Raw genomic sequence first — 20,017 nt, 5'->3', positions numbered from 1 at the left:
GAGAGGGGGAGGAGCGCTGGAACCCAACGGAGAGATGAGACAGCGTCTCCCGGGAGGCCTGCAAGCCGTAGCCCATCTAGGGCAGGGGCCAGCCCAGCGGAGCTGCGGCGGCTGGAGATCCAGCTGCGGATCAGGGAATTGGAAGTAGAGGACCGAGAGAGGGAGCGCCAAGACCGAGAGAAGGAGCGCCAAGATCGAGAGAGGCAGCGACAGCATGAGCTGGCCATGGCAGAGCGGAGAACCGGCGGGGCACCGGCTGCGCCAAGTGCGGATGGGCCCCAAGGTCCCAGGGCTGCCAGCCACTTGGAGAGGCTCGTGGTGGCCCAATTGAAGGACATGGGTGACATAGACGGGTTCCTCAGCTCCTTTGAGAGGGCCTGTGGACTGCAACGGGTTCCCCCAGCTGACTGGCTGCAGGAGCTCATCCCCGCACTGAACCAGGAGGCGGCCGGAGTGCTCAGTCAGCTGGAGGACCTACAGCCAGGGGATTACAACCGAGTCACGGAGGCCCTGCTGCACAAGTTCGGGCTGACCCCCGAGATATACAGGAAGAAGTTCCGGGGGGTACAGAAAGGGCCACGGGAGACCTATGTGGACCTGGCCTCCCGCCTGGCGCAATACTGCCGCAAGTGGGTGTCTGGAGTTGGAGCCCAGACCGCAGAGGAGCTGCTCAAGCTGGTCATGATGGAGCAGTTCTATGAAGCGTGCCCACCCAAACTGAGGCTGTGGCTCAAGGACCGGAGACCAGAGAACCCCCAGGAGGCCGGGAGACTGGCGGATGAGTTCACGGAGAGCCGGTCCGGGTGTGAACGGGAGTCCCGGAGAGAAAGGGAACCGCGCAGAGACCGGATCTCGGCTGAGCGACGGAGGGAGTCAACTACGGGGCGAGACCAAGGAACAGGTCGTCTGCGCCCCAGAGAACCAGCCAGGGCCTGGACAGAGACAGCCCAAAGCCTAACTTGCCATCGCTGTGGGCAAAAAGGCCACAAGAGGGCTCAGTGCACCAGGTCCCAGGACCGGGGACTGTCCAGGGTTAACTGGCTGGGGCGGGAGGAAGGGCAGGCTGCCCCAGAGGCAGGGGCTGGCAGGCAAACCTCAGCTCAGAGAGAGGGGAAGGATGCTCAGTGCACCTCCCCTGGGAGGTCTGATTCTCAGGAGGCGGATTCCTCCGTGTACCGGGTGGGGGCAGGACGGCCCCTGCGGAGCGAGTGCCTCATACCCCTGGAGGTGGATGGTAGGAAGGTGACGGGCTTCTGGGACACGGGGGCGGAGGTGACTCTGGCCCGATCTGACATAGTGGCCCCGGAGCGGATACTACCCCACGCGCAGCTGACCCTGAAGGGCATAGACGGGTCCCCGTTTAAGGTGCCTGTAGCCAGGGTGCATCTGAAATGGGGGGCGAAGGAAGGCCTCAAGGAAGTGGGGGTGCACCCGCACTTGCCCACCGAGGTGCTGATGGGGAACGACCTAGAGGAGTGGCCCCATGAATCCCAGCGGGCTCTAGTCACTACCCGGAGCCAGAGCCAGCGGGGGGCTGACAACGTGGGTCCAGGGAAGGACTCCTGGCAGCGTCCTCAGGGTCCCATCCCAGTGGACACGGGGTCCAGCCAGGCTGGGACTCCGGACCTAGGCAGAGGTGGGGGACAGGTCCCGATCCCTGCCTCAGCAGCTGAATTCCAGGCTGAGGTGCAGGCAGACCCCTCCTTGCAGAGGCTGAGGGACCAGGCTGGCCTCCGTGCAGCTCAGCCCCGGGGGAGAGGTGGCCAGGAGAGATTCCTGCGGGAGCGTGGGCTCCTGTTCCGTGAGTGGCTCCTCCCCAGGAAGGCGAGGGCATGGAGGGTAGAGCGGCAGCTGGTCGTCCCCCGAAAGTATCGCCTCAAGCTGCTGTATTTGGCCCACGATGTCCCCGTTGGGGGCCACCGGGGGATCCGGAGCACCCGGCTGAAGCTGCTCCAGCACTTCTATTGGCCGGGAATCTTTACAGCCGTGCAGCGGTACTGCCGGTCCTGTGACTCCTGCCAGAGGGGCGGGAAGGCCCAAGACAGGAGGAACGCGGCTTGGGGGTCTCTACCCCAGATAGAGGACCCTCTGGGCTTGCTGAGAGAGTTATGGGAGGGGAAGTCCTCCCTGGATGGAGCATCGGGGGTGGAAGCCGCCCTGGCTGTCCAGAGAAGGCTCGCTGGGCTCATGGCCCTGGCCCGAGAGACCCTGGCCAGAGATCAAGGCCAGCGGAAGGGTGGGTGTGACCCCCGAGGACAGGCCTGGGCCAGTCACCCTGGAGCGGGGCGGCGAGTGGACAGAGGGAAGCCAATTCATGTGGGGCCTCGCCACGGCCGGCCCGAGTCAAGGGGAGCACCCATGGCCCCAGGGCGGGTTCCCACGCAGAGGACCCGAACTTCCCTAGGTCACGAGCGGAGTGACCCTGCTCAGTTCGCTCTCGGAGGGGGGAGAACTGTGACGTAGTGGGGGTACCTGGCTGGTTTCTATGCTACTGGCTGCTGTGGGTACCACGACCCAGCAAAACAGGATGAGTCACTATGCAAACCAGTGGCCAGACACCCCCCATGGAGAGGAACAAAGGAAGGTGGAATGCTGCCTTGGCTGGGGGGCAGGGCTGGAAGTGAGGGAGTTGGTTGCTGGCTGTCGGAGGGCATGGATGAGACAGCCTAGGGAGAGGAGCTGGAGTTTAGGGGCCCAGTCTCCCCCATCTCAAGGGGGCCTGAGGCATCCTAGCCCAGTTCCTGTGACCAGATTACATCTGTGCTGCGCTGTGCTGGAGGAGCAGTAAACCACCCTCAATTCCACTGGCTGGTGCAGTCTGTTTGCGCCATTTCGGGGTGCAGGAGACGGGGGACCCCAACGCACCGTCACACCCCTCCTACCTTATGTCACATCCCAAACCTCTGCACTCCAGTCCCCTGGCCTAGGTCACAACCTCCTCCTTCAGCCAAACTCCTTCCCAGACTCTAGTCTCCCTCCTGCGCCCCAATCCCTTACCCCAAGCTCCCTTCTGCACCAACCTCCATCCCAGACCCCACATCTCCACCATTAATATCATGGGAGAGTGCAGCTCTCCACCACTTTCCAAAATCTGGGAGTGGCCCGTCAAAAATTATTGCCCACCCCTGGCCTAGGGTGAATTTGCAGAGCTAGCACTGAGATAACACTGTTAATACAAAGCATAGACCAGTTGCTTTTCCTTGCCTAATGTCTCGCCACCCTGCCCAAACTTTGTGCAACATGCTGAGCCTGACTGTCCACCGGGCAGCTGCCTCCCACCTGAGAGGTGGCGACATCATGCATGCGTACGTAGGAAGCGAAAGTTAATTGCAGAAGTTCTTCAGCAATGCAATTCTTTCTGCTCAGCCTTGGTGGAACACAAGCCTTACCACCTTCGAGGCACATAGCAAGGGCTACCTCGCTGTGCAGGGTGTTGCTAAATGGCGCTCTGGAAGCTCCTGGGAAGAAGCTACATGGAACTGTCCCTACTGAAGCTATCACAGCTCTGACAAGGGTGGGACAGGAGAGACTAGGGCCCTTCACTAGCAGGCCGACAGGCCATGACGCAATGGAAGCTCGCACAGTAGTGAAGCGGGCCTTAGGGATGCACGCGGCGAGTTCTTTCCCATTTAAGCAGGCAACCTTTGGGCTCTGACAACCAACCACAAGCAGTACCAGGATTTCCTGGATTTCATCCTTGTTGCACTTCACGTGGTACAGCACCATGTCCTGGGCAATGTCCTTGCGGTTCTCCAGCTTGTTTATCATGTCGTAAGTGTCCGTGTTGAGCACAGACCAGCCCAGGAATTGGGTCAAAGACTTGAAAAAGAAAAAGCAGAGAGACAGTGAAAGAGCTGAACCCTGCTTCAGCACGTAAAAGTATCGCACTGATGAGTATTGGCTTGTTTCTAAGGGAAACATACTCCCTGTCTCACACATCCCGAAACCCGTCTATGACACGTCTGTGTGATGGGTGTGAACAAAGCATCCAGCCCCCTTACTGCTTTATGTTAGGTGGTAAAACACAGAACCCTCCGTGTGTGTGTGTGTGTGTGTGTGTGTGTGTGTAAAACACAGATCCCTCCGTGTGTGTGTGTGTGTGTGTGTGTGTGTGTGTGTGTGTAAAACACAGATCCCTCCATGTGTGTGTGTGTGTGTAAAACACAGATCCCGCCGTGTGTGTGTGTGTCCCAAATAAAAAGCTACAGTCAGGGGGTTTAAGCAGTCGGCCCACAACATTTTGGCATCTGAGGCAGGGAGCTCAAATGATGCCCCCATACCCCCTTGCTTGGGCCAAAACTTTAAAAGGTCTCAATTCTGCCTCCTTCCTGTTCTTTGTGCCCTCCTTCCTCCAGAACAGCACTCCACCATCTCTGTGCATCTAGAGCAGAGAGAATACATATATACCAGCAACAGACACAATTTTCTACACTCTGGGTCCTAGTGGCACCCGCAGTCTGGCACCTGAGGCGACCGCCTCAGTTCGCCTCATGGTAAGGCTGGCCCTGGGTTTAAGTCTGTGCTTGGAAACTGATAGAGGTTGCACCTCCCTAATCCAGGACTTTCTCGTCCGGCAGGACCACGGATATCGCTGAACAAGAGAGCCGTGGGCAGGAGGGCCAGCCACTGAGAGCACTGCGAAAGGCAAGGCTGGTTGTTGCACAGCTGGGCCTCAGTGGCCCGATGGCGGTAGCAGGGTAAGGGCAGCCTGTGTGTGCCACCCTGGCAGTGGGTTTGTGCCGTGGCAGCCCGATTGGGGCTGCGTGCCAGCAGGTGGTGTGGACAGAGCCCCGGCAGCCTGGCTGTCAGTAAGGCCCGACTGCGACAGTGGAGCTGGGGCCGCAACAACCCATCTGGTGCCATGACAGGTCAGCAGCGTAACGGGGGCTGTGTTCAGCCAGCAGCAGGGCTGGGGCTGCAGTTGTGCAGCGGGGCCAGGGTAGCCATGTTGCCCGGCCAGCAGCGGGGCTGAAGGCGCCGGTGGTGGAGAGGCGCAGCAGGCTGAGGGGGCCGGTGGCAGGGGACCTTCCCTGGTCCAGAAAACCCTCACCGGGACCACTCAGGTCCCAAGGGTGCAGGACCAAGGAGGTTCCACCTGTAGTTGAAACAGTGCAGTTTGGGTGCATTGCTATTCCAAGTTGCTCTCTGATGAATGAAGTCATAATATTGGGTGTGTCTAAACTACATGGCTCCGTCGATTGAGCCATGTAGATTAGGCTGATTGACAGAGGGAAATGAAGCCACGATTTAAATAATCGTGGCTTCATTTAAATTTAAATGGCTGCCGCGCTGAGCTGACAAACAGCTAATCAGCTGTTTGTCGGCTCAGCACGCTAGTCTGGATGCTCCCGCGCCGACCTGAAAGCCCTTTATTGACCTCCCCGTTATGCCTCGTAGGATGAAGTTTACCGGGGAGGTCGATAAAGGGCTTTCATGTCAACAGGGGTGCGTCCAGACTGCCCCGATCTGCCGACAAACAGCTGATCGGCAGAGTGGGGCAGCTATTTAAATTTAAATGAAGCCGCGATTATTTAAATCGCGGCTTAATTCCCCTTTGCCAAACAAACAAATCTACATGGCTCCGTTGATGGAGCCATGTAGTCTAGACGTACCCAATGAAGGACCGGCTTGTACAAACCCTAAGTGAGAACTGCCTGCTGGAGTGAGTAATATCTTGGTATCCTTTGCGACTCATCAGGGGAGTCATGATTATTTGTGAGTAAGGGCTGCAGGATCAAGCTTAAAGACATTAGTGCTGCAGGACCCATCGTTCAGCAGAGATGCTGAGGGACAGGCTACAGACCTAACAGGTGGTTTAACAAAGTTATGTCTAGACTTTCCTGGAACTGCGAACTGCTGTCCTCGCTATAAGTCCAAGATACGTTCCAAAAAACGTGGACTTCTAGCAAAACAGCTTAATGTGGAGATTTTTTTTTTACTGCGGCTGACTTCTGTTTGCACAAATTGGGGTTTGTTTGTTTGTTTTTTTGAACGGCTTAAGGGCAGGAAATGGGAGGACTTATAACGCATCAGTTCCTACAAGCGTCAACGACTTTAGTGAGGAACGGATGTATACTGGGACGACTTATAGCAGGGACACCCTGTAACTCTCTCGATTCCCTTTTGTTACAATTGTCTAAACATTCAAAGGCCTCATCCTTTAAGGAACTATTGTTATTCTGGTTGGCTGGAAAGAAACCAACAGGCATCAATATAAAAGGGATTTCTCTTGGACTGAAATTCCTTGAAACGGTGTTGCCCCCAAACTGAGGCAGATGCACATGGGCAGTGCAGCTGTTTCAAGAGCTGTTTACACTCAGGATATGCTTTTCCCTTAGCTGAGATGTCTGGCCAGGCTGCACAGTGTAGAGAGTCAAAGGACAGGATTTCTTAAACCCAGAGCTACATCTGTACAATCAAAGAAAATATTTGGGGGCTGCCAAACATTGGAGACCGCACACACCACTGAGGATTATGCAGTATTCCCATTTCACCCCTAAGCTACTTTCAGAGCTGGCAGGTATTTGTACCTCCATGAGAGTCTCATCCTGTTCATCGAATGGCTTCCCATCTTTTCTGTTATAAAATGTGGCGACCCCAACAATTTCTTCTTTTTTGTTTACTATTGGCATAGATAACACATTTTTGATTGTCCATCCCGAATCATCTACAGGACCTTCCTTGAAACAAAAGCAAGCAGGAAGATGTCGAAGATGTAAAATGTGTTTTCTAAGTGCATCTCCTTAAGTGAACTCAGGAATGCAACAATTACAGAAATTTATACCTCTAAAACTTAATCTACGGTACATATATTTTAAAAAAAGGGTTATTAAGAGCTATGGCAGCTTTCACAGTACCTGAAATTTAAACATCTCATCTGCAGCCGCATTCATAATGTTGCAGATCTAGAAGATCACCAAAATAGTTCACATTACAAAGAAGCCTGCATAAAGTTAAATAACTTCCTTTGCAAATACTCAATATTTAGACCTCGCTAAAGCAGCTAAATTATTTTCAGTTACTGAAGAGCGATCAAACATGAATTTGACTTTCTGGAACCCTCAATGAAGCTCTAATCAAATACTTACAAAGCCGCTTTCTGCTACATACGTTGGTAGTCCAGTAGCAAGTGCCCAGTGATCTGCTGTGGGGTTTCTGAATAAAACAAGAGAGTGCGTGTAATAAAAATATAAAGATGGAGAATATAGATATAGATATAGATATAGATATAGATAATTTACACAGATATTTTCATAGAGCCAGAACATAGCTGGTTAATTACTTACTCACATGGCTAATCTTTAGTCAAGCATCTAGTCCTGTTGATTTCAAAGGATTTATTAGTTTGAGCAAGGATTGCTCACATAACTTACAATTCATAGGACCAGACTCGCTATCAACTCACGTGGCAATGGATGATTTAGAAGATTCAAAGAGTTCAATATTGTATGGCGTATTCCAGTCAGTTCCCAGTTTTTCCTCTAGAGCGTAATAAAGTGTAACTAGATAGGAAACGGGACTGGGACTGTGTTTAAAGGAAGTGGCTGGCGAGAGGATGCTAGTTGTGGCTCAGGGAAGGGGCTGACATAGTCCGACTGGGAGATGCACTTCTCAGCAGCGTTAATTCGGAGGCTGAGGAAAGTTTGAAGGGGGCAAGCTAAAGAAGGAGCTGTCAAGAGACGACAAAGGCCAACACGGAAGATCTCATGGGAAGAATAGAGTCGGCTTTGGGACAGAACCTATGCGACAGGGAGGACAGAGAACTTGTCAGTGACTGAGAAGGGCAGGAGAGAGGAGGATTGGCCAGGAGCTATTTACAGTATCACCCCTGTGAATGTGCGAAGTCCAAACTCCAGAGGCCAGTCGAGGGACAGCTGGTGACACAGGAGTTGGCAGAAGGAGATAGGAATGGAAAGGTGGACTTGAGCATCCGCAAAAGCAGGACTTAACAGGGGAGCAGGTTCTATCCGAGTGATAAAGGCACCTGCTTGTTACATTCTAACCGGAATTCCTGGTAAATAGAAGCAACCGATCGATACTGATGCACGTTGAACCCGACAAGTCCATCTTCCATTGTTCCTTCAGCTGTGCCCTGGTTCATTAGCTCATGGGAGACCCTTCACTTTCAGAGACACATCCTATCAGTCCGTGCAATGGAAAGAGCTTTACCCCTGGTGCAGAAGCTTCGCTTACTCACGGGATAACTTTAATATCTTCCTTCCCATGCAGGATATAATCAACAACTTTGTAAAAGACTATTTCCTACAAAGAAACAAAATCCTGGTTCAAGCTCATGGCGAGCGTCAACAGTTGGGGGCGGGGGAGGATACTGGGTCATCCACTTACTCTGCCGTCTGGAGTGCGAGGCCCGGAATAAGGTGGAACTTCGCCCATTAGAACTGGCCACAAGTCGAAAAACTCCTGTTTAACCCCCCCCCCAAAACATATAGTTGTAATATATAAATCAGTCTGTCTGCGACAGGACATTAAAACAGTTGGGGTTCTATGCGGTGTTATGATTTGCCATGCACCTCTATGTTAAATCTCTAAATTAAATCAAAACCAGCATTAAAATATTAATGTTGCCAGTTCAAGGACTGTGGATAGTAGGAACATGCCAAAATTAAGGTAACTGGGGAAACCTTAATTTGGCCCCCTGTCTCAGTTGGTGCACAGGATAGATGGTGCAAACTTAATTCATTTTTTGTTTTCTTCTCATTGTTCAGCATGTGGCCCCAGGCCTCACAGAGCACTAGAACTGGAAGGGACCTCGAGAGGTCATCAAGTCCAGTCCCCTGCCCTCATGGCAGGACTAAGCACCATCTAGACTAGGAGTGGGGAACCCAAGGCCCAGGGGCCAGATGCAGCCTCCAGCTTGCCTGGATCCAGCCCCTGAGGCTCGGGGCTCCCCCCAGATTAGGGGAGCCCACGCTGGTGAGGGGTGGGGTTTTTTTGTTTCTCACTTGTGTGCAGCCCCTGACTGATTTTTCTGTGGGTCAGTGGCCCCGACTCAAAAAAGGTTCCGCACCCAAGACCATCCCTGACAGATCTGTCTAATCTGCTCTTAAATATCTTCAATGATGGAGATTCCACAACCTCCCTATACAATTTATTCCAGTGTTTAACCACCCTGACAAGAAATTTTTTCTCATGTCCAACCTAACCCCCCCCCTTGCTGCAATCTAAGCCCATTACTTCTTGTCCTGTCACCAGAGGTTAAAGGGAGCAAATTTTCTCCCTCCTCCTTGTAATGACCTTTTAGATACTAAGAAGACAAAACAACTAAAGAACTCTGGGAGCAGACTCGGATCTCACAGTTCGGTCAGCAATGTTACTGATCAGCGATTTCACTTTGAACCGGATCTAGTTTAAGTTTGGGAGGTCTTTTATCTTGTAACCATTTCTGACTTCATTGCCTCATTCCTTAGACTCAAAATCTCTTTGTAGTTCAATACATGTGTTTTATTCTTTCACCGAAACTAATGCAATGTAGTGAAATGTTTGGGTAACTCCACTTAAAGTGGCAATGGACCTAATCTTGCTGGACTGTCCAAGAAAGGGTGCTGGACAGTGCAGAACACATTTTTGGAGGGAAAATTAATGACTACAAGTGTGCTGGGGTCACCCTGCAAGTGACAACCACGGTGTATGCTAGTCGGCTGCCGGACCAAGCTGTGGTTATACACAGTCAGGGGATAACCTGGCTGGTTAGTGGTGGACACCGCAAGTTGGAAGCATGCTGAGGTAATTTTGCCCCCTATTGGTCTGTACCCCAGAATATGATACACTGGAATTAAGTTGTGTCTGAACAGAAATTGCCCTATTTACATTTAGCAGCAACCTAAAACCCTCACTGTGTTATTGTAGCACACACGTGAATGCTCACCTTCTGTTTGGTCCTATCGAGAAGGCCCACTGAATATCTATCACAGTTCAAATACGCTCTCACAGTGTAAAAAGCTTTGTGGAACTGCCTCTCGATATCCGTCAGCTCCTCAAATACCTTATTAGCTGACCACAACAGCACCTGAAGAATAAAACCAGATGTATAGGCAGCCCCTTCTGGAAAGCTAACAATACTTGGGACTACATGTCAATAATTAATTACCACCGATTCCTAGAAATAAATACTAGAGTCTACTAACACTGCTTGTTCCAGCTTGATTGATAGGGTGAGACTTTTTTTCATTAGGAGCAGAGTTAGTCTAACATTAAACATTTTGTAAGATGTCTTGTTAGAGCTGTGTAATGCAAAATTATGGTCCTATTCATAAATTACCTGCTATTTTAAAAGTCACTCACAAGAGGCAATTGTTGCTTCTGTAAGTAACTTGCAGTAAAATATTACATCCAAAAAACTAGGAGGAGTACAGTTCCACGAGGAGTACAGCTAGTTCGGATTAGGAAGCCTAATCCGAACTAGCTACTCTGTGCTGCGTTTAGCTGTGCGGCACGGGGTTAGAACTAGCCGGCATTTAAAAATGGCGCCTGCCGGCTTCATGCAAATGAAGCCCGGGAAATTCAAATCCCGGGCTTCATTTGCAACTGCGGATGACTACATTACCCCCGCTAGTTCGAACTAGCGGGGTAGTGTAGACATACCCTAACTGACTAACTTAGCATTATTATTAAGTAATTTAGTTCCTCAGAAATCCTGTGTATTTAGCATTTTTGTTCCGCGGAATTAAAGAGCAAGTAAAGCTAACGCTGAGTAATCCTGTAAGAATTGCTAATAGAATGGACAAATGGTTCTACCACTCCAAAAAACAACTCCGGTCCTGCCTTAGGCTGGGCGCTCCCAGACACTTGTACCCACTACTGAGTCTGAGAGGATGGCCAGGCTGTAGCCGTTACCTCTCGGACTGGAGAAACAGGAATATTCAGGCCTGGCTGAGGGAACAGGAGAAATAGCTCAGCACCTCAACAGTGAAACAGTTACCAGCATCTGCCCTTGTATCTTACCTGGCCTCTTCGAGTCTCACAGTTGTGAAGGTAACTCAAATGATAAATTTTCAGGTTTAAGGAGGCAAGATTCAGATACCTCAGGAAGAGCTGAAATGGAAAACAGTCCGTGTTGAGTTGAACCCAACAGTGGCCCCATGAGTACTGATTTCATAGCACCACTGCAACCACATTCGTCTGTCACGCACACTCATGTCAAGCAACCCGTGTAAATACTTTGCTTTGTGCTGATGTCAGATGAGGCTTGCTGCCAGTGGGCCTTGCCCTGGTAATTTATTCAGGCAAGCTCTACCACGGTAAGCCCGATTTACAATACAGTAATGTCTACAGCTGGGGGGGGGAGTTAAATCTTTTCTCATTTGTGGACCCCTAAACAACTTGGAATGGAAGTGCAGGCCCCTTTGGAAACTCAGCCTGTGGTCCACGGACCCCTGCCATAGATGTCGAGGCTGTAAACGGACTTAACAGAGTTCACTTGTAAATGTTGCACATGCTTACACATCGTGTGCCACTGTGAGAGAAAGAGCGTTGAACTGTGGGCCTCTATGATAATGACAACGCTTCCAGGTTTTGAGATGTAGGTGGAGGAAGCACATACTTCTGACAGATCAGAAAAATGGAATACCTTTCCTAGGGCATGAAACTTTATATTCATAGTCACCTCGTGTAGATCTCTTAGATATAGTCTGCAGGGCCTAGGAGTCCACGAACTGCAGATTGAAAACCCTGGTCTATCAGGGAAGCTACAATATTGCAAACAGCCCTCGTCCAGCCCTCGTCCAGAGGAGCCTGGATGAGGTATATTATGAGATACAAGCCTGACCTACACTAGGTCTTTCGGACACTTACATTTTCGTCAGAGTTGGTGAAGAACGGCCCTTGCGTCTTATTAACGGCCATGATCACAGCAACTAGATCTTTGCCGTTCGTGATGGGAGTTGCAAGGATGTTCCTTGTAGTGTATTGGGTGAGTTCGTCAACAAATCTGCTGAAGTGAGCGCACTGGTTTAAAAACAGAAATGAGGAGGGAAGTGTGAAGAGCAAAGTACAAATCAAAAAAGGGAACAGTCTTACAGCCAGAACGTGGCCACGGTGAAGCCGCCTACAGGAAACTTTGCAGGAAGCATATTTTGAGGTGTTGGGACGACAAGCACAGAGGTGACTGAACCTGCACTGGGTTTATGAAACACCAGGGGTTGCTTTCCTGTGGTTGCCGTGTAGCTCGCGTTGGAAAGATTTAATAAATCAGAGAGATTCTGGAACCAGGGAATGCTCTCCAGGGAAACTCATCAGGTGCGATCACAGTTACATTGAGAGAGAGACTGTGCCTTGGGCCTTGGGATGAGGCAGCATCATGCAGGCCCTTGTAAATATGGGGTCAGACGATGTGCTAAGAACAGGAGACGCATTGACAGCCCGGGATCACCGTAGGGCTCTGCCAACCCCTGCAAAGGCCACGCCCACTTCCACCTCTGGAGCATGCTGGCTGGGAGGTGTGTTGGGAGTGGCTAGCGCAGAGCCAGCTCTGCACAATCCAGGGATTCTACCGGAGAGGGATCCCCAGCTACCTCTAGAGGGCAGCCCTAAGTCCCCTGGCACGGCTCCAGCAACGGGGCCCAGGAATGCCCTAGACCTCCTGTCTCCCAGCGTCTTCTGAAATGACAGGCTGAGCTCGCAAGCTCATGCACGTGTCTCTGGTGGCTCCATGATATGAAAACACTGCAGGGTTTAATTATGAACCTGTCTGTGTTCACTGTGTTATTAACCAGTCGTGGTTGTTGATAAACTAATGATATCAGGCCAGACATTTTGCGGTGAGAATAAGAAGGACGTGACTATAAAATCTAGTTCTCTATCACCCTGTTTATAGGCAAGGAGACAATGAAGTCAGACAGCTGTGGCTCTCTTGGATGATGTTGATCACTGATTTGGCTCCTGAATCACCAAGTATCACTGGTCTAAAATCAAACCGGCTTCCCAACAAAGGACAGGTGCTGACCCAATGGGGGTGGGGGCAGAGATGGAAAAACAGGATGAAGAGCTGGCCAATGAGATAACTTCAACAAAAGATACTTGTACCCCTGGCATCTAGACCAGTGTGTCTCAATAGCCAGTCCATTGGCCAGTGCTAGTCCCTGAGATCCCCCGACACAGCTCAAGAAGGTGGCAAACTGGGCCATGGTATCAAAAAGTTGGAGAAATGCTGATCTAAAAGACGCTCTTTTTAAAGTCCTTCTAGCTTCCCCCTTGCTGCCTGGTCTATAGATGGCATTTCTGCCCGTTGTGTCTGCGTCCTTTGGCTGGCCCGGTAGCTCTTCCACCGAGACAGATCAGCAGCATCTCCAGAGTTGTGCAGTTGGTACTGAAAGCAGGAACTCTGACGCTCAAGTTGCTTCAACTATGCTGCAGGCTGCACGGTAAGCTGCAGGAGCCTACACAAGCATCCTACTCCAGGACATTAACCCCTACGCCGGCCTTCCTCGCCGTGCTCTTCACCCTCCGTGACCTGGCCTTCCCGGGAACTCACACACCCAGTAAATGACAGTAGTTAAAATCATGGCATCATAGAACACTGGAACTGGAAGGTTCATCAAATTCAGTCCCCTGGACGGCAGGACCAAGCACCATCTAGATCATCCCTGACAGCTGTCTGTCCAACCTGCTCTTAAATACCTCTAGTAATGGGGATTCCACAGCCTCCCTAGGCAATTTATTCCAGGGTTTAACCACACTGACAGGCAGGAAGTTTTTCCTAATGTCTACTGGTGGAACTTGCAAGAAATGGAGTTTTCTTGGAGGGCTCTCTGCTTGGAAATGCAGACCAGGGCAAATGTGACTGTTAAAATATTATTCTCCTCTGATTTGCCCTCAGCACAAGGAAGGGCTACAAAGCAAAAGCAGCCCTTAACCTGCTACTCTGTAAAACAGGGCAACTTTGCGAAGGCATTCGCGTACACCTGTGGAGAGCTTTGACTGAATGGATAGACAGATGGCTGAGCTGTTACAAGAGAATTGTAGCTGGAGTAATCCTAGCTGTCATATTTGGAACACGTGGATTTTAGATTATAACTCAGATTAGCCTGCTTCCGTTTGGATTCAAATGCTTCACTGAGGGTACATTCTAATTGTATGAATATGTAAGGCAATAAAAATATGTAAGGAGGGTTCTAAGGATGCCTTGAATCCTTGCCTCCCAAATATCTCTCTCTAACGAGCAGTGACCTGCACCAAGCGGTAGACACTCGAGACAGGGAAAAAAAATTCCTGTGGTGGTAAAATATTTCTGGGTGCTCTCTAAGGGCGTGCAGTTTCCAGGTAAGTACCTCAGAGTGTAGCCAGTGCAGGTTAGGCTGTTACACGTGTCTGATATAGGCGCGGCATGAGAATGATCTTTTTAAAAAAAGGATGAGTTTCTCATGTTGAGTCCATGTAAAATGTGACACAAGGCATTGTGCCCAGAGCACACTAAGTCTCACATAATTCAGTTGTTAGTTTATATCCATAAAATATCTCACACAATAAATTGTCAAGTTTTTTTTAAAATAACTGTGACATCTGAAGAAGTGGGCTGTGCCCACGAAAGCTCATGATACCATTTACATGTTTTGTTAGTCTATAAGGTACTACTAGACTATTCATTGTTTTTTAAGTTGTGACATCTGTGTCTGCTGTCCAGCCCTACACTTGATGCAGAGCATATGAGACTTCTACATCATCGATTTCTCTTATGCCTGTTTATTGTTTTCCCGTAATGCTATAAACATGGCTAGCAAGTCTAGTTCTTATGAGTCTTCCATTAAAGGAGCAAACCAAAGGAAGAACCTACCTCATGGACATCCTTGATGTTCATTGTTCTCTTGGTTTGAGCAACATGCCCCACAATGCCGATGTCCAAAGGATAGACAATTTCACAGTCTGGGGCCACCAAACATTCCTCCAGCGTGCTGTCTCTGTCGATGTTGAAAAGTCGGGTAGCCAGCTCTGGCGTGCCATTCCTTTGCCGGTACATGAAAAGGCTGCAGCGGTCCGCGTGGATGAGAGAGCTGATTCTTCTTAGAGTCTTGAAAACAACCTTCTCCATGTTAATGCTTTCCTGCATGTCTTGGATCAGCTCAAAAAGTATCTCGCTTTCCTCTGACGTTTGGCTGTCGCTCAGTGGTTCTGATCTCAGTTTCTTATCAAAGTATTGCTTGGCAAAGGCAGGATTACCATCGAGAAACTTCTCCACGTCGTCCTCTTGGAGACTCATGGTGAAACCTCTTAGATCTTGAGATATGTTATCCTGGGAGCACGGTCTGTCCAAAAAGTGTTCCTCCCTTCCAAAGTGCTCCTCAGACAAGGAGATCTAATGCTCCGTGATGCTGCCCCTAGGATGGCCAGAGGTTGAGGACACTTTTGAAGAGTGAATGTCATTGGGAAAGGTATTCCTTAATAGTGTTGAAGGTGAGTCCGTGGGAGGACAGGTCTTAAGTAAACAGATTAAATGACCCATACTAAAGCCGCAAGTCAATTTTTCCCCTTACCTTACATGGAAACAGAGTTATATTTTTAGCATATTTAAGAGCACGTTTCCCTGGATGGCAGAGATGTATCCATCTTCCTGAAATGGTTATGTTGTGTTTTTTTCTCTTTCTGGTGGACCTCTCTAACCCTGAAATAAGCTCTTTAGAGTCTAATTAAATATACACTGCTCAGGCTTAATCCCTAGCTAACGAGATGTATATCTTATTATTCCTGTGCTCACAGAAACACATAGTGAGTATTAAATCTGTCAGTTTGTTTAGCTTGAATATAAAAGGCTTCACATAGGTTGTCGAGAAGATCCTATGTTTACTGGCCACTGGCTTTCTTTTTCTCTACTAAGGCTAGTGATAAGCCTTAGTAGAGAAAAAATACTTGGGGGTTGATTCTGGTCAAATAAGATTCTTGCTTTGGCATTTGCATGTCCGTTCCTGGCCACAAACAACTTATACCCTCAAGCCTTCATAAACCTCCAGTCCAGGCTGAGTTTGAACCCAATAGCAATGCGCTGACACAATGAACGTATCCAAACTCTTCTGTCCATTCCTAATCAGTACTCGGCAGAAGGAACATCTCAAATGTTCTAGGGGAGCTTTGGCCCAATTTTCTCCGCACCCTAATTGTGCAGGTGTGGCTGCGTACAAGGAAAAAGATAACAGGGATCTTTAGATCATGATACATGTTGGAGGACAAAGGTTGATGTTCAGAGATCCACCTGCCCAGGCAAACAAATTCCTTTCTGCTGGCTAGACATGGGTGTCATAGTCTGTTATCCTCTTGAAATACTGTGTAGCCTATAGGGCTAACCTGCTTGTTTGCATTTATATATATATATATTTCTTTCATTTGCAGACAGACAGATAGATAGATTAGATTATTTTCTTAAGGTTTTGACTATATGTTTATTTTAATACATTACAGTAGGTTTATATTAAAGTAGTTTTGCTGTAATGCAAGGGACTTACAGGCAACATCCTATATGTTGAGCTAAGACAAAGCTAGCAGACCTATTCCTGGGCCTTTTCACCTGGATAGCAAAGTCCATGTGCACATAATCTGGACCTTTCACCTAGATATAATGACCTTTAATGGCACAAGAATACCCTCAAACTTCACAGGTGCACCTTTACTCAGGAAAATCCAAAATAACTGGTTAAGACCAGGTCAAATAGCTGGGTAGGAGAGAAATAACAAATAAATTGAAATCAGTGATATTCCACAACAAACGCAATGTATGGAACAATCCTGCCCACTTAATTAGCCTCATTAACATGGGCCCTACAATTGCCAGGTACTTCTGCTGCTGTTATATAGCTCTCTTGGTTTCTGTTATTCTGTTATTTCCACTCCAATTCATCTGAGGAAGCAGCTTTTACCCATGAAAGCTCGTGATTCTCTATATTTTAGTTAGTCTCTAAGGTGTCACAGGACCATTCATTGCTTTTAAAGTTACAGACTAACTAAAGTTACGGCAACCCCTCTAGATTAATAAACTATGTCTAGTATATATTAGAGAGAGTTTGTGTGGCTATGAGTCTGTTTGATCAAGAACTCCTCCTAAATGGTAAGAACTAAAACTAACAAATTCCATATGCAGCTCCCTCCTGTCATAACTTACAGCAAGGTCTGGGTTTGTTAGTGCCAGGACAATAGGAGGTGCTTGGAATGGGATTGCTTCTCATAAAACCAGACAGAAAAGACAGACTCATCAGGCAGGTGAAAGGGGCTGGCTGGGGGTGACCCCCACCTCTGGGACTGCCCCAGTCCCAAGTCTCCAACCCCTGAGGTGCCCTTTATGGAGGGCTGGGCCGGAGCCTGCAGCTCCCCCACTCCCAATTTATAGGGAACCCATAAAACCAGACAGAAGAGAGACAGAATCACCAGGCAGGTGAGAGGGGCTGGCTGGAACCCACCCAGGACTGCCCCAGCCCCAGACCTCCCACCTCGGCATGATTAGGCTCTTTAGGGAGTCTCACTCTGGCTAGAGAGTGCAGGGGGCTGACGAACCTGGGCCTACCCCAGCTGAGGGACACGCACCCCTCCCTCTGTGCCTGCTGGAGCTGCAGCGGCCATGGAGAGGTGCATCTCACCTGGCCCTAATCTCCTGCAGTGAGTGTAGCTCGTCCCAGGGGAGACTAGAGGTCGGCCGGCAGCCAAGGAGGGATGCCCCCGTTTCTCCTTCTCTCAGTCCGGATGGTCGCGGCGCCCTCCTTGGCTGCCAGCCAACCTCTAGTCTCCCCTGGGACGACCTACACTCGGGTTGTCCCCAAGGCATCTCAATTGTCAGTTGTCTGCTCTCAGCCCCTCCAAAATGGGGGGAGTGGAGATAGGGGGGCCCTGGCCCGCCCTCTCTCATGGGCCCCAGCCCAGAGCCCTAAGGACAGACTCCGTCCGGACTCTGTCCAACTGGTGGGATATTCGCTGTAACTCACCAGCTCGCTGGCAGTCCTAAGGAGCCCTGCCCTGGGCTGCTTCCTACCTCCACTCCTCTTTTCATGTCCTCTGCCCCTACGCTCTGCTCTCTGCTCCACTCCCCATCTCCCTTCTGCGTTCTCTGACCTCCTCCATCTCCCGTCCCCCTCCTCTCTCCTCCGCTCTCACCCTTCACTCCTCCGCCCACCGCCGCCTTCTAACTCACTCCTCTGTTCTCCCCTCTCCCTCCATAACTCTCCTCCGTCTCCTCTGCCTCCCTCCTCTCTTCTACTCCCCTTTTCAATGCGGCGCACTCTTGCGCCGGCGCCTCTCCCCCTGACGGCAGGGACGCATGCATACTCTGGCCCCGCCCTACGCCCATGTGTGGCCTCACCCCCGCTTCCGGCTCCCATCTCAGGACTTGGCCCCCCTGCACACCGCTCAGCTGGGTGGCTGCATGGCAGCAAGCGGTGTAGACTGCTGTCAGAACGCCACGTTCCCCATGCAGCACGGGGGTCGGCGCCGTTGGAGTGTGCAGCAGGTTGCCCTCGCCGCTGCAGGGCAGCCCCGCCCTATCACACAAGCAAACATGCCGTCCCGGTCGTCCCGTTCTCCGGTGGCGTGCGCCTGTGCGGTGGAGGTCACGCGGTGGGGGTGGCGAGTCCCTTTTTAGTCCGGCGAGTAGGGTTTTGCATAATTTGTCAAGCCCTGAATACAGCTAGCGGTATTTTCAGGTATCCCTTCAGGTATCCCATTCTCCTGAAACATAACTAACCAATCCTAATATATTGTAACATGATCGATCGAACCAATTATATCCCACCACCTTAATGGGTTTGCACCCAGCCAAATTAATTACACAGGAGACAGAGACAAACAAAGTACCAGACAGATAAACAATGGGGAGCTGTAGGCCGTTGCCAGGCAGAAAGCTACTAATTAGGGTACGTCTAGACTACCGCGTTTTGTCGACGGAAGTTTTGTCGACAGATACTGTCGACAAAACTTCCGTCGACAAAGAGCGTCCAGACACATTGAGTTCTGTCGACAAAGCAAGCTGCTTTGTCGACAGAACTCCGTAGTCTGGACGCAACGTTACAGGCAATAACACCTTCTTTCAACAGAGTTCTGTCGACAGAAGGTGTTATGCCTCGTAAAATGAGGTATACCAGCGTCGACAAAACTGCTGAGTTCTGTTGACGTTATGTCGACAGAACTCAGCGGTAGTGTAGACGCTGGTATAGTTTTGTCGACAAAAGTCCACTTTTGTCGACAAAACTAGGTAGTCTAGACACACCCTAAGTTTCTAGTCTCTTCTGTTTATTGTAGGCTGTAGCTAAGGGCCCTGAATGGTTGGAATGGGCCTTCTTTCAGGATGAATGCCTTGGAACGTGCCAAAAACCTTAGCTTAAGAACAAGGCCACAAACAGATAGATTGGATATTGATTTTGCTTTTAGATATTCAGGTCTGCCTGTAAAGGCCTATATATGTCCTCCCAGCAAGTGCTTCTCCTGTCCTTCCAGGAAATTAATGTCAGATATAAGCTATCATGCCCATATCAACATAAAAACATTCTACTGACATTTTGTAACCTGGGTGGAGAGGGGCCCTCTTGGTGTCTAATTTGTATCGCAAATTCTAGCCTAGACCCTCCAATGGCACCGTCAGTTTTGGACAGATCTGATTATCCTGATTTACTTGATAAATGAATTTCAACAGAAGAGCCATGATGCTCGTGTGGCTGACCGCTCCCCCACGAATGCACCTTGAGATACCAGTGGGGGACGTTTGAGCTATTCTGGAACTTTACTTGTTCACAGGGCAGGGAAGTGCCCTGAAATGCCTGGGAACAGCTGGACCACTGGATCAGAGAACTGTGTCCCTCCTGTTCTCACCCTGCTCCTTGGAAAAGATTGTCCTGCTCCGAGGCAAACCTGCCTTATTGCAAGATGATTATGCGGATAATTCACCCAAACTCCTTCGCAGAGCCCACACCCTCCCCTGCACCACAGTCACCTACCCTAAGCTCCCTTCTGCACCCAGCCTCCATCCAAGACCCCACACCCTCTCCATAGATACGTGCGGCCCTTGACCACTTGCCAAAATCTTGGAGTGGCATCC

At 50.0% G+C, this 20,017-nt stretch overlaps 1 protein-coding gene across 2 annotated transcripts in view; it reads right to left on the bottom strand.

The window, feature by feature from the left end:
* The window catches only part of PDE6B (phosphodiesterase 6B), a 36,522-nt gene extending 20,088 nt beyond the window's left edge, over positions 1 to 16,434 (bottom strand). For both annotated transcript variants that reach the window (XM_089779151.1, XM_014579541.4), the window contains exons 1-10: positions 14,789 to 16,434; positions 11,812 to 11,964; positions 10,963 to 11,052; positions 9,887 to 10,027; positions 8,347 to 8,421; positions 8,198 to 8,262; positions 7,089 to 7,155; positions 6,858 to 6,905; positions 6,531 to 6,680; positions 3,676 to 3,819 (exon numbers count right to left, since the gene is read on the bottom strand). In XM_089779151.1, the coding sequence (XP_089635277.1) occupies positions 3,676 to 3,819; positions 6,531 to 6,680; positions 6,858 to 6,905; positions 7,089 to 7,155; positions 8,198 to 8,262; positions 8,347 to 8,421; positions 9,887 to 10,027; positions 10,963 to 11,052; positions 11,812 to 11,964; positions 14,789 to 15,211 (1,356 nt within the window). In that variant the 5' untranslated portion in view covers positions 15,212 to 16,434. The remainder of the gene's footprint in view (positions 1 to 3,675; positions 3,820 to 6,530; positions 6,681 to 6,857; positions 6,906 to 7,088; positions 7,156 to 8,197; positions 8,263 to 8,346; positions 8,422 to 9,886; positions 10,028 to 10,962; positions 11,053 to 11,811; positions 11,965 to 14,788) is intronic.
* Between the last annotated feature and the right edge of the window lie 3,583 nt (positions 16,435 to 20,017).

Source organism: Pelodiscus sinensis, chromosome 6, assembly GCF_052426305.1.
Source record: "Pelodiscus sinensis isolate ZL-2025 chromosome 6, ASM5242630v1, whole genome shotgun sequence".
Classification (NCBI taxonomy): domain Eukaryota; kingdom Metazoa; phylum Chordata; order Testudines; family Trionychidae; genus Pelodiscus; species Pelodiscus sinensis.
Note: the sequence above shows the minus strand (reverse complement) of the source record. Positions and strands in the feature narration are given on the sequence as shown.